The sequence below is a fragment of the Polypterus senegalus genome, chromosome 7, assembly GCF_016835505.1.
Source record: "Polypterus senegalus isolate Bchr_013 chromosome 7, ASM1683550v1, whole genome shotgun sequence".
In the NCBI taxonomy this organism is placed as follows: domain Eukaryota; kingdom Metazoa; phylum Chordata; class Cladistia; order Polypteriformes; family Polypteridae; genus Polypterus; species Polypterus senegalus.
Window position 1 is genome coordinate 138,818,711 of NC_053160.1, and position 14,977 is coordinate 138,833,687.

The 14,977-nt window shown below is 35.9% G+C and overlaps 1 protein-coding gene across 1 annotated transcript in view; it reads left to right on the forward strand.

Moving 5' to 3' along the window:
- The window catches only part of adgrv1 (adhesion G protein-coupled receptor V1), a 669,968-nt gene that overhangs the window by 246,510 nt on the left and 408,481 nt on the right, over window positions 1-14,977 (forward strand). Inside the window, exons 35-36 of the mRNA XM_039759338.1 lie at window positions 6,862-6,992; window positions 11,504-11,603. Of these exons, the coding sequence (XP_039615272.1) occupies window positions 6,862-6,992; window positions 11,504-11,603 (231 nt within the window). The remainder of the gene's footprint in view (window positions 1-6,861; window positions 6,993-11,503; window positions 11,604-14,977) is intronic.

The following is a 14,977-nucleotide window of genomic DNA, read 5'->3' on the forward strand; positions in this document are numbered from 1 at the left end:
ATTCAAATAGGCCAAATTGTGGGAGGTGTCGGGTGGGGCTGTAGGCGAGTGCATGAGCGTTAAAATTCATGTTATTTAGAATTTATAAAGGGGAAGGGTGTGGAACTTTGCTTAAACACAGTTTTAAGCAACTGATTTTTTTGTGCATATGAACATTTCTACTTTTGTCTGTACACCATGTTTTAGTGTGAATTGTACACACAGCATTATACATTAGGCCCCTACTGACAGCCAAAAATACTTATTTCATTATGTTGTTATGTACACTGTAAAATGGCAGACTGACTTTAGCATAATGAATTTGGTCTAAAAAGGGCATATTATTTCTAATATTAGTTATTCTCATAATTTTATTTTGAGTTAACACATATATTTTATTTGATTTTTTGATTGATTTTTTTTATTTGACATACATGGTCTTTGCTTTTGTGCAAAGGAAATATACATAAAAAATACATACAGATGTACCCAAATAACCTTTACTTTAACCATTTTCATTAATGCATGAAAGATTACTTTTATTGTAGAAACATTTGACTCATCAGAAAAAAACTGTCAGAATGTTTTGTGGTAATGAAATACAGGTAACTTAAAGCAGCATGTTTTTTCCACTGCTGGTACATATGGCATCATGCATGCTTAGTAAATATTTTTGCATGTTTAAGGATTATTTGCTGTGTTAATTTTCTTTATATATCTATACAAAGTCTGAAATTTCAATAAAGGTGTCTATGCTTTTGAAATCTACTATATACAGTGTGTCCATCAAAAGATTATAGATCCTTGTTGAAATTTCAGCTTTTGTTGATGTTAAATCTATACTTAGAACTGATCATGTTATGTTTTTTCACTTTAGTAAGATATTGCCTCTAAATATTTTTAGCTGAAAAAAAAAATTGATAAACTTTAAATGTGTAAAACAATTCTTAATTGCATAATTGTATATACCCCTTTTATTAATAATGCACTCTGCTTAGATTTAACCGTTGACATTGTGAAGCCTGTCCAACGATTATTAAATTCACGTCTCATCTAATAAAGTGAATCTGTTTATAAAATAAAATTAGCTATTTATGATGGATTGTTAGTAGTAAAGAGACCCTTGAGCTAAAAATACACAAGTGGGTTCTTATTGATGAACTATAGAGTAGATGAGGATTCAAAGCAATACTGAAGCTAGTGTGGACATCATTGAACATGACTGTTGTAAAGATGTGGAGGAAATACAGCATCACGTGTACAATTCAAGGATCAGGATGTTCTTCCATAATGACTGAACAAGTAGTTCACAACTCACACATCGTTGAATGAGCTGCAGAAATGTGGAACGGTAACACACCATATCCTACCTATTGCAATCACTTCACTTATCTTCTATGACTCTGAGTGATCAGGTAGAAAGTAAAGATGGAAGACCATTCTCATTCAAAAAAAAAATGAAGTAGATATAAATTTTCAGCCTGCAAAATTAAAGTCTGATTGTCTGATGAGATCACGTTATTTGGCATTCATTTCAAAAGATATGTTTGTCATCAAACCAACATAGCTCATCACCCAAAGCACACAATGCCTACTAAAAAGCATCTTGATAAACGCACTATGCTATGAGAGCTGGCTGATTCCCAGCAGAGGGCACACAGACTCTGGGATTGGATTAAATAGTTCCATATGAAGAAACTTTGCTGTACAACCTGCTACCCTTTGCTTGCAAAGCTGAAGTAAAAGAAGAATGTGATCTTTCCGCATGACAACTATCTGATGCACACATTCAACATAGTCTAGTAATGACTTTAAAAACTGGAATGGCCCAGTCAAAGGAAAGCCTTCAATCCTATGGAAAATCTATAGACTTGGTTAAAGAGAGCTGTGCACAGGACATCCATCCATTATCCAACCCACTATATCCTAACTACGGGGTCACGGGGATCTGCTGAAGCCGATCCCAGCCAGCACAGGACATATCCTATGAATTTGTCTGAAACTGAAATTTTTTCAAAAAGAAAAGTGGAATGAAGAAAATATAGATAGACTATTAGAAACCACTCCAGACAGACTTATTGCTATATTCAATATAAAATGTGCTTCCCCAAAGTATTAGTTAAAAGGTACAGTATATACAGTTATGTGATCAAGACATTGAAAACTCTGCTTCTTTTTTTCCATAATAATAATCAATTTGGTTTTCATTTATTTATTACAAAGTTTTATTTAAGGTGAGACAAACATTGGCATGACTTTTGATGAGTTTAGCATTTTACATCAAGAAAAGTTGAAATGTTGACGTTTTTAAAAAGAGGTGTGTAGACATTTAATTGTGTGCATAAATCATGCTTACTTGATTGGTGCTTCCATGTGAGAAATTTTAAATGCTTTAAGACACAGAAACTTCATAGGTACACCCAAATAATATGTCTCCTTCTTTTATAACTTTTATATTGTCACATCTGTATGTTTCATTAATATTTTTGAGGAACTGCAAGGATAGATAGATAGATAGATAGATAGATAGAATAATTTCTGCCTTGTACCTTTTCAAAGTGGTTATCTGCTTCTCTCTTAAGGTCAAGGGGACCTTTCTAACAAAAACAAAATATTAATCATTTCATTATTCCTCATCAGTTTTGCTCTCCTAAGATAATCGCCTCAGATGTTTGAATTCCTTGCAGTTCGGTCCTCCAGCTCCACTATTTCTTCATTTTTCATCTGATCCGACAACACAATAGTGGCTGTAGTACAGTGGTCTCATACTCCAGTCCTGGAGTGTGGCAGTGACTGCAGATTTTCATTCTTACCCTTTTCTTAATTAGTAACCTGTTTTTGCTACTAATTAACTTCTTTTGAATTAATTTTAATTGACTTGCTCTTCAAGACTCTGACCCCTTAATTGTTTCATTTTCCTTAATTAACAGTCAAAAAATAATAATAAGATACAAAATGAGTGAAAACATGACCATCAAACTGTGTCCATCATACAATATCTGAAAATGAAGGTCTGAAGGTCTCAGGAATGTTGATCTGCCCATGTCCCCAAAACATTTTAACAGTGCTATTAGAAAAGAGAAAATCAACAATTTGGGGAATGTATAATATTGCACAAGGAAAGCAGCAACAATCCATAAAACTAAAGAATGGGTTTAATTAATGACGACTCAACACCTAATTAAGCAACTGGTTGGAGTTGAAGGCCTTGAAATAGTTGGTCTTCTGTTGGCTCACTTACATCACATTTCTTTTCTGTTTGGGTGCCATTTAAGGAAAGAAATTAAGCAAATGAGAGAAATGATCAGAGGAGCAATCAGGAGAAAAAAATTAAAAAACAAGTACATTAAAATAAAATGAAAATGTTCATTAGCAGGAAAAACTGGTCACCAATTAACAATAAACTTCAAATGAAAACCTGCAGCCACTGCAGCTCTCCAGGACTGGAGTTTGAGATCACTGCTGTAATGCTTGAGCAACTTGAGTTCATCTTATACATTGTACTCTTATATCAAATAGAATGCAATTTTTCAGCCAAAGGCATGAAAATACTATCTCTGCCATAGTATAAACCTGAAGATGATGCAGGTTAAATACAACAGTGCATTGATTTGTGAGCTTCCTTAATAAAATTACTTCATTTAGATTAATAACATCATAACAGAAATGTGAAAATCATGAATGAAGAAAAAAAATAGAGAATTTTATTTTTCAAGTTTGAAGTGTATGGTTTATTTTACGGTTGCAGAAAAAGACTAAATGGTTCACAGTTTTCAAAAATATTACCTCCATATCAGGCCCAAAATAATTTAATTGTGTTAGAGTCTTTAATATTTTTAAACTTCAAATATAACCATATCAGCAATGTTTGCTTACTTTGTTTTTAATGAGAAAGTCATTAGCTTTTGATAATGCTTAGCTATTACATGGGGTTAGGTTGCTAGCATGTCCCTGAAAATTGCAAAGATAATGTTAGCATCCCAGTTCTCATTGCCATTATTATCTAAGATTGTGGATATCAAATAAAGTTTATCATGTTTTGTTTGGTATTTATAACATGGCAGTTCCTCTGACTTTGATTTTGGCATTCCTCCTTAACTAGTTGTATTGATAATTTTATATTTTTAAACTTTTTTCTAGCTTTTGAGAACATTCATTTCCCAATCCACCTGAATAATATATTGTTTTTACCTCTTCGCAGTTGTGTCAGAATAGAAACACAGTTCACTGTAATTAATATAAAGAAATAAGATGCTGATTTGATCTCAACCTTTCAGAAAACAATTGAACAATGCAATAGATTAAAAAAAATCCTATGAGAAGTAATACTCTTTCTAGAGAATCACAATGTTTTCCCTCAGAGAGAGTTCACTTCAACTTGTATATTTTGTATTTTTTCCTTTTTTATCCAGTAGCTGCTCCTGATGACAAAACAGACTGCCGGTCAAATGCCAGAGAGTTGTGAACATGCAAAACACTTGTACACTAAGTCACATTTCCTGCTACTTGAAGTAAAAAAAAAAATGTCATATACTGTAGATTGAAATAATGTTAGAGAAAATAAATTATGTAAGCATAGAATGACAAATATGTACTCAGTAATTATAGTATGTTACAGTGAAAACAACCTCAAAGCTGCATTATCTGTACATTATAGCGATTCAGTATACAGTAATTTATCAACAAAAATCCAGACCTGCCTTCCATCATAGTCCGAAGCAGCCAACAATCTCACAATGATATGTTTAAAAAATCTGAATTGCAATTACAATTGCAACTAGTAACCAATAATAGGACATTAATCAATGCAATTTTTACATTAGCTAAATCAAATGCTGAAGCACCTCAAACCGATTGGACAATGTTCTTACCTATATGATATTGCAACGTGCTTTTAAAAAACCATGTATTTAATGTTGTCTACTAACGCTAGTAATTGTGTTCTATTATCATCATCCATTTTGAATATGCCTAATTGTTAGAAAAAAAATATTTAATAACCAAAAAGGTGTCAACTGACTTTTTGTAGTAGTTAAAAAAATGTAAAATGCTTTAACTTTCAAGTCAGTTGACTAAGTCCCCGGACACACATGAATGTTATACCATTGGTACATTTTCCAACTTGTTGATACTGGTGCAGCAAAACAAGCAGTGCAGAGCCATCTAGAATGACCTTCTGTTGCAGTGCTTTCTTTGTGGGCATTTTGTTCTCCCGTTGCTCAAGTGATTTTACTCTGAAGACTTACTGTTAAACTAAATGGCCAATTTTATCCAGCCATACATGATGGACCAGCATCCCTCTCAGCTTTGGTTTTTATTTTTTATAAATATCTACTCTTATTCATGCAACACTATAACATGTACTCAAGTTGAATGAATAGAAAAGTGGTTGGATTTTTATGAATTAATATTTTAAATTTTGTTATTTACATTGACTGTTATTACTAAATCATGTGTGTGTTAAATAAATTAAAAAAAAAATTCAGTAAGTTTTCCAGATACCACAAAAAAAAACTACCTGCACTGGTAGAAGTTTATTAGAACATCTACATAATATATTTATGTTATGTTAAACTCAAAAATGTGAGACACTTCTCCCAACCAGATATTATTGTTTATACTCATACCTCTTCAAGATTCTGGACCATTTTTTTTACAACAAAAACAACTTAAAACTTGGAAAATAATTATTTTTAGATCCAGTGGTAGGACTCTAACACAACTATTGAAAATGTAATTCTGTGTACCTATAAGTTTTATTACTACTAGAAACAAGAAAGAAATATGATTAATAGTTTTGTAACATAATCAGGATAGATTTCAAAGGTGAATTAAGGAGCACTGTAAAAAGAAAAAATAGATATGTTAGATGCAAAGGCATCCAAGTCAATTTCTATATTTCAGAAAGAACATCTGTTTTGTATGGCTTCATTGAAAGATAATTTTGTACAATTAAGTCATCACGTTTTTCAGTTTACTAACATAAGAACTGCAATATGCTCCTATCCAGCGTTCTATATCATTTCTCCTATAAAATATTCATTGTCAGAGCAATGAAAGGAAAAATAAAAAATTACTTTGGAATACAGTGTAATGGAATGCTGGAGTATTGAAAAAAAAAATAAAACATTCTTGTGCAGTAACCAATGACTAAAAAATACATTTTTGTCATCAAATTGATGGATAAATTGCTTCAATTAACACACCTTGGGGCCACACTGGAATCACTGGCAACAGTTGATTGACACTGTAATGTGCCATGTGACCAGTGGTTTTTGACGATGCTTAAAGAATGAATACAAGAGAACTAGTGCAGGGTTGTTCTTGGAATTTAGCCAGTAGTTTGCATGATATAATAATATCATAATGGACAAAATTAATGCTACATGAATTCAAATCAAAATGCTGTAATAAGTTTTTTTGATATTAAAAAAAAGCATGCACCCCATGGATATTTTCATCTTTTATTGTGATACAGTGCAAAATCAAAATGTGGTTAATAAGATTTTTCTTGCCTTTGATCAGCACTAGAGCTGCATAACGAATAGGCAAAATCAGAATTCTATACATCTTTACAAACTAATATAAATAAACTAAATAAAAATAACAACTGCATTAGACAAAAAAATCTAATGATTAAACTTTTTCATCTTCCATCCATTAAATACTTAAGATCGTTAACTTCTTTAAGCTCACTTTTAGAAAACTATAAATAAGTGCTAACTAAGCCTTACTCATATGCTTACCTTGTTTCTAGTCTTGTTTGAGATTACTGATACATTTGCATGATTTTATTATTTTTTTATTTTATTTTGATTGATATTTTTACATAATTTACCCAACAATTTTATCTTTCTAAAATATTTTGCCTTTTGTTTCAAGGAGAAACTGTGCAGCTTCACGTGGAAAGATCTTTCCCTGGCAGTGGCAATGTCACAGTTAACTGGAATATTCAAGGACCTCGTGTACAGCAAAACTTTATAAATGTGTCTGGGGTGCTTTTCTTTTCAGAGGTATGGAAAAAATAGAATAACTGTCTTGAGAATTCAATTACACAAATGTTTTTTAGTGTACTGCAGGATTCTTTTGGTAAAATCTAAACATTCATTTTCACACCCACATACAATGGGCTTGCAGGAAGATGCAGGTTATTATGGCAGGAATCAGTCTTAGACTGAATACCAGGTTATTACAGGATGTACACAAACATTGTCATGCAGAACATTTACACTGCTGCATGTTACAGTAAATAGATGAACTGTTAGATGAAGCAGTAACTTTTTGTGAAAATTTACAGTTATGTATTTCTTTTAAATGAACGTTTTGAAGTCACTCTGCAAAAGGGTCCAAAAATATATATTTTGACTATCAGGGGATGTTTCAGCACCTCAAACTTAGACATGACCTCAGTGACACAAGTCCCAGTTCGATAAAAAGGTCTATTTCGCACAAATACCTCAACAAGGCCTCTTTATATAGCTGCACCAGCTATCGCACAACTCTTCTTCCTTTCCTCAGTCTCTCTCTTCTCCTCTTCTCCTCCCAGGTGAGTTCTGCCCATCCTCCAGTTCCAACTCCAACTTGCCTGGGTGAGATGGGGGGACTCCTTTTATTAGATTAGATTAATTTTGCTAATCCCAAGGGGAAATTCAGATGAATACAGTAGCAGAAACATAAAAATTCAGGATACAGACTCATAGGACAAATAATACAGCCAATCTATTGATAAGTAAATAAATAAATATAAGCTTAATGAGTATGTCTTAGACCTGTGAGTACTTTCAGTGCTAGGAGAGGGTTCATTAGTTCATCTCAGTCTCAGATAAAGGTCCCATAAAAAAGGGATTATATTAGCCTGCATTGTCCCCTGGCCACACCAACAGGAACCAACAGGGCTGTGCTCCTGGATTCCAATTCTCAGCATGTTCCGTGAGTACCCAGCTGGGTATCCAAGCCCAGAGATGCTGCCACCTATTGGAACAGGGAAGAAAGTACAAAAAAGCTCTTCTCTCCTCCTGGCCAGCTAAGGACCCTTATTCCATCTTTGCCAGGACACTAGCCAATGCATTGTATAAAAAATTCAGCGACGAGATAAGACTTTTTTTCCCAGAGATTTTATCAAGTCCCGCAAGACGAGACTTTTGCCATGAGATTTTTTTCAACTCACGCCCTCCTCTCAACCATATTCAAACACTCCTATGGTCCACTCACCTCTCATTCGTGTGAATGTTTTTGTCAAACACAGTCCCTGCGCTGTTACCTCTTATAAATGTTTACGTTTTCCTCATTTAAAGTCGTTTAGGAAAAGTCCTCAGTTTCATCTTTAAAGATGCTTTTCTGGACAGTATTTTTAGACGTACAATCTATTCATTTAATTCGATGTAGTCCTTTTGTGGACAATAATTTATATGTTCTAGATGACACATCAACGTCTAAGCGAAGAAGAAAGAACAGCACGTTGAAAAGAGCCCCAAAAGCATTGGAGAGAAAATAATTCAAAAAAGAATAATAATAATCTAAGTGCAAGTTCGGAAAATAAGGAAAGTAATAATCAGCCTGGACCAAGTGGAGTCGAAACCTAGCAGGTCCATGCAGGGTCGTAAATGAAAGACAAAGAGTAGAAGACAAAGTAGAATGTCATAAAGCGGTTCAAAAACGTTGGCGCAATACACATGCAGAGCAGGTTAGAGATTATGAAAGTATCAAAATTCGAAAGTCTCTAAAAACTGATAGTAAAGATCGCATTAGCACTAACAAACAGAAACTATTACTCTGTGAAATAATGGAACAGCGAAAAGAGATTGAATATATGGATATAGATGATATGGCAAAAGTATGTAGATATTGTTCGGCTTTAAAGTTTAAGCTGGAGATTTGTAGATCATCTAATTCATGTTGTCATCAGGGAAAAGTAGTGTTTTGTCCCAATGAAGAGGCGTATTCACAAGAATTCAAAGATTTGTTGTTTGGTGAAAGTGAAATCCACAAACACTACAGGCAAAATATCTGAATCTACAATAATCTGCTTGCGTTCACAACATTCAATGCTCAAAACGTAGATTTACACAATTCAGGACCATACACTATGAGAATCTGTGGTCCCGCAACAATTAAAGCTACTACAAGTTTAATTTCAAAGAAACCACAATTTGGTCAGGTTTATATTTATGATCACGAAGATCAGACGTTTTAGAAATTCTACAGCCAATAATGGATATAAATCCATGCATCCAAAAGTATCGCACTTTACACAAAATTTATTTACAAAACAAAGGCAAAGAAGGTTTCTTGGATTTCTATATGAATCCGAAAGATCATGGTCGCATTTATAATAAACCAAAATATGACGAATTGTCAGCAATAATAGTTTCGAAAGATGGAGATATCAAAGACAGAAGTTTAAAAAGTGTTTGCATGTTAATCTCAAAGCCAAACAGAATGAAAATGTATAACTCAACGAATACCTCTAACGCAACATGAAACATAATTTTATTTCAATTTATTATGTTTTACTATTTTTAACTATGGTTAATTACTCATTGTAATGTAATATAGTTCTGTTATGCATATGTAACAGTTCCCATGAAAATAACAATCTGTTTAAATTGTACATCCGCTTACCCATACGCGAGTGGCAGAGACGCAAAGTGGCTGGCACATAGAGCCTGCCCGGGAGTTGGCGAGTGAATATATATATATATATATATATATATATATATATATATATATATATATATATATATATATATATATATAAAGAGAGAGAGAGATTTTTTTTAAGTCAATAGATCTTTTGGAGAGTGGCAAGTGAACTCTCAATCTACTTGAGCCACTCTGATTAAACAAAGACATTCCTATGCTTAATCATCCTATAGATTATAGAAAGTACCTAACTATGTTACAAACGTAAACACTTATGACAATGCCAGACTTATATCATCTTTTAGGTTATTCTGGAAAATATCCTTTATTCCATAATACCAATGTATATATGTGAGTATACATACAGTATGTATAAAACTGGTTTTATTTATAAACAAAAATATATAAAAATGTATCTATAAAAATATGTTAAAATAATTTCCTTCATGCGTACTTAATCATTTAACCTTCAAACAGAATTTATTGTGTTACTATGCTAGCATACTAGCTTTACTATTTTGTAATAGAGCTTTGGCTACTATTGTTCCATTATGGAGGTTTATTTATTCTGCAGTTAACAGTAATTTTTAAAATATATTCAGAAATCCATAAAACATAATTGTTAATTTGGCAATCCAAAACAGCTGAGCAAGGCCAATTTAAAACAATGGTCAAAAACGACTGGATAAGGTTTTTAAAGGGGTGTCAAAAAAAAAAAATGTTTGTGGTACTAGAGAGGCAAGTGACACTACTGCCATTTTGGTAGCTATGGATTTAAATGCCAAAAGTCCCACCACCTGTAACCAATTAATTTTGATAATATAGAGAGAACAGCTATTGCCATTAAAAATGATAGTATCTGATTTCTCTGCCTAGATAGTGTAAATGTCTGTGAGTCTTTATTCCGCTGGCTGGAGTTTCTTCTTTTTTACAGTTCACTTGTACTGAATAAATATGATTATTCTGTAAGTCAATATGACCCTTTTGAATTTACTCTCAATTTATTTCTTTACTGGGGAAAACAGTATGTTCACTCCAGCTTTCCACTAAGATGAAATGTATTTAAATATTTTTAAATTCTATGTTTCTTATCTGTTTAATTTCTAAAACAGAAAAATGTTTAAATGTGCAACATGCTCAGTAGTCCTGGTCAATGGAATTAACAAGGTAATACTCAAACTATGGAGCTGCAGTAGTTGGCTCTTCTACTTCACAAGTCAGTTCCTGCCCAGTCACTTTGTTTGGAGTCCATGTCCACGTAGTTTTTTGTTTTTGTTTTGGCTACTCTGGTTTACTGACACATCTAAAAGACATTTGTGCTAGAGATGTTTAAGAAGTGTCAGAAGACTCCTTTGTTGTGTGAATATATGGTTTTCATACTAGATTCTTTGTTACTAAGAAAAGAATAATGTGTATTTCTGTTAGGTTTAGAACTCTTCACCTGTGATGGTCAGTTTTGTAGTCATGACCTGTAATAATTGTTTCAAGGCAGGGCCACACTGAGTTTGTTGACCTCTTTTGCAAGTCACTTTGAAAAAAAGTGTTTGCTAAGTGTGTAAATGTAAATATAAATGTAGAGTAATAAGTGGCTTTAAATTGTTGACCTTGTAGCAATAAGTGTTGACAGTAGGTGTCTGTGTGTGTGTGTTTGTGCAAATGGGTTCACTGACTATGGTAACAGTCTTTTCGCGTTTTCCTTGGTTTTTACGAACAATTATGTTTGAAAAATGAATAAGTACTACTACTAGGTTTGTATTAAAAAATCTGATATCTTGGGTATAAACCTCACTGTAAAAAGCATGTCCTCAGTATACCAGTATCTAGGAGAATATTTATATATAATTTAACAGACCTATTAATTATTACTGTACATTACTTTTAGGGTACTTTGAATGCTACTATAACTGTCAACCTCCTAGATGATGGGATCCCTGAAGAAAGAGAAGAATATAGAGTTGTTTTGTCAAATGTCATCACTAAAGGTAAATCTGAAAAATGAACAGTATTTGTTGGGAACAAGTCACAGATATACAGTAATGTGTTTTCCAATAGCTACTCACTGGACTGTTAAATACAAGTCCACCCGCTGGAGCATATCCACTGGTTTTTGGGGTGACTCTGAAAAAGTAATTTAAACTAACTTTTCTCATGTTATATAAATTTGGAAACGAATTATATGAGAATGATTATGTAACAGCAACAAAGAGAGCTCAAGAACAAGGAATAATTGATAGGAACTAGCATTCATACATGTAAACATTTTAAAGAACTTAATTTATTCACATCTATTGTATTTCAGCCTAATACACTGATTCCTATTCATAGATTATATATGCTATTACATCAAAACATGTCCACTTCTACTGGCTATACCTCAAATTGAATAAGACGTAATATTGTTCCTCTCTTTGAAGAGTAAAGAGCACATAATTAAGTTTGCTTTTCCCTCAATAACCTGAATCGAGAGTTGCTTCTTAGAAGGTTTATGTCTGTGGTGTTTCCATAGCAAAAAACTCAACAAGTTTTGGATCAGCATTTATACTGCTTTTATGCTTTCATTGTTAAATAAAATTGTTTCAATACACTTTATTGAAAATATACACAATTTCCGAAAATACATTCAACATTTTAGAATCATATTTTTATTTGGTTTCAAGGTTCCAACATGCAAGGTTCCCACAAGCCTCCACGAAGGGGAGGAGTTGATCCTAGTTCCTTCCATCCTCGTTGACCACCTTACGAAGTATTTGTTTGCGAGTCTGATTGAACCTCTCAACCAAGCTGTCGGTTTGAGGATGATATACCGCGGTCTTTAGATGCATTATTTTAAGTGACTTGGCAGTCTCCTTGAATGTCTCTGAGGTAAAGGGCGTCCCTTAGTACGTCAGGACTTTCTAAGGGATGCCGACGTGCAAAGACCCCTAGTAATTCCCGTGCGATGGCTTTAGAAGTAGCTGAGCGCAACGGAACAGCTTCGGGGTATTTGGTAGCATAATCTATGAGGACTAAAATGTACTTGTGTCCTCGGGCTGAGGGCTCTAGGGGTCCAACTAAATTGACCCCAATTCTGTGGACGGGAACATAAATCAGGGTAATAGTAATGAGAGGAGCACAGTCCTTCCTAGGAATTTGTTGCAATTGACACTCCGGGCAAGAAGTGCAAAAATGATGAACCTCCTCATTAATTCCTGGCCAATATAAGCGGAGCTTGATCTGCTCCAGGGTTTTCTCGGTGGCCGTGTGCTAACTCACAGACCTGCTGCCGGAAGGTCCTTGTGATTAGCAGTAGCCTTCTCTCCTGCCCATCATGCTCTGCTACGTGATACAGAAGGTCGTTTTCTAACACAAAGTGAGGACCCTGTGGCATCAACTGGTTAGTGCGCTGGCCATTGACCAGGACCACTGCATTTTTGGTAAACTTCAGGGAATCGTCATTGCACTGCTCCCTTTTAAAAGAAGCCGGCATCTCTCTAAATTGAAACTGCAAAAGGGAGATAGGGTCCGGGCCGACCTCAAGGGGCATGGTTTCCTCTCGTTCTGTCTCGGCGCTGGTGGATGACGTATTGGCACGCGACAGCCGACTGGTTACATGGCTTGGAGGCAGCTTGAGACGACTCATCCCCGTCTGTAACTAGGCCTAAAGTTCAACTCAGAAGTGGTATGTGTCTCACCACTTTTAATTTTAGACCAGTCCCAACCCAGTATCACTAGATGTGGTGGATTCAGAAGGATGGCCACGGTTAGTTTCCGTACCGATCCTCTGTGACTAATGATACAAGTGGCGGACCTGTACCAGCGGATTTCTCCGTGGACACAGGCTATACTGGTCTTAATCCTTAACCACTGTTGCAGCAGCACAAACCAGCGGGCAACAATGGTAATATTGCTACCAGAACCGAATAAGGCTGTGGTCTTATACCCGTTTACGATCACCACACCTATGTGTGGAACCACCAACTGGTTAGTCAGAGCACACCAACCCCTCCTCCCCCTCCACCTGCATCCCTTCTCGCTTCCAAGCAGTTTGCATGCCCGCGACTCTGGGGACGTCGGCACAAGCTCCAGGTTGTATGGGGGGGCTAGGTCTTGGGACGCACTCCGGCTGAGTTCGACAAAGGGACGGTTCTGCTCCCTCAGATTGTGAGGCCGTCTTTTGTGTCTCAAGAAGCTCTATGAGCTCTGTCAGGTTCTTAAACTGCTTACCCCAGACCGGCTGAGTGAAGCCATGGGGAAGCGCTTTCAGGAGCAGATAGACTACCTGCTCTATTATTTGGTAGGGCTTGTTCTCATGCGGCCATAACCACTGCCCTAACATTGCCCTGAAGGACCAGGCTTGTTTGTGGGTTGGCTGCTCCAGTTTCTTACCTTACTCACCTGCCAGTCTGGGGCACCCCTAGGTGGCAACTGGGCATCTGGTCTCACAGGGAGGCAGGCACTCTCCTCCAAGAGAGCATAATAAGCCCCTTTTGCCTCCTCACTCTGGAGCAGCCCAACTCTGTGAGCCCCTCCTGCACACTCCCTGGCCTCTCTAGGTTGCCTAGTTAAGCATTCTGGGAGCGGAGCCTGTATCGGGTCTCGTCCAACCATGGGACACCCTCCCCGCCTGAAAACTCAGCCCCGGTACACTCCCATCTGGTTGCATTGCAGGTCCTGTCCCCTTCTCTTCCGGGACTTCTCCATCCTGCCGGATACGCCAATGTCACAAACTCGACTCAGAGTCATAGAAAGGTTTGGGGCAGCAACCCGTGTATTTGGTTTCCTGGCTGCAATGTCGTAAAGTGTATACAGCACTGATGTGCACAAAGCCGAGTCCAAAACAGAACTGTGGGAATAGGGAAAAGGTGGAGGTTTTTAATGGGGAAGACAGAAAGTGAGATCAAAGGGGTCGGGCTCATGAAGGTCTTTGGCCATAGGTTCGAGCCTGGACATGACATCACAGGGGCCGGAGCTTCATATGCTCGGTCCTGAAAGAGACGTCAAGAGGGCCAGGTGGAATCTCCCGTGAATGGTCTGCATGAAAGGGAGAAAAAGAGTCAGTGCACTCTGCCACATCCCAGTATGACCTGGAACTGCTCTTATTTACTTTAGCTTCCTCCCGTGCGGAAGTATGTGACAACATAGAAACCTGTTAGCTTACATAACACAACTATTCCATGAAAACATGTATCAGCGCAATTAGGCAATCTTTGCAATGTCTTGTAGTTCTATTGCAAATACACTCTACAGTTGGCAGTCATAGAATTATATTCAGTGGAGTACTTTATCATATTAATTGGTGTCTCAGGCTGTACCCCTTCAAGCAGCACTCAGATACAATTTTAGAAATGTCAAGTGGGATTTAAAGATGTTTTGTATG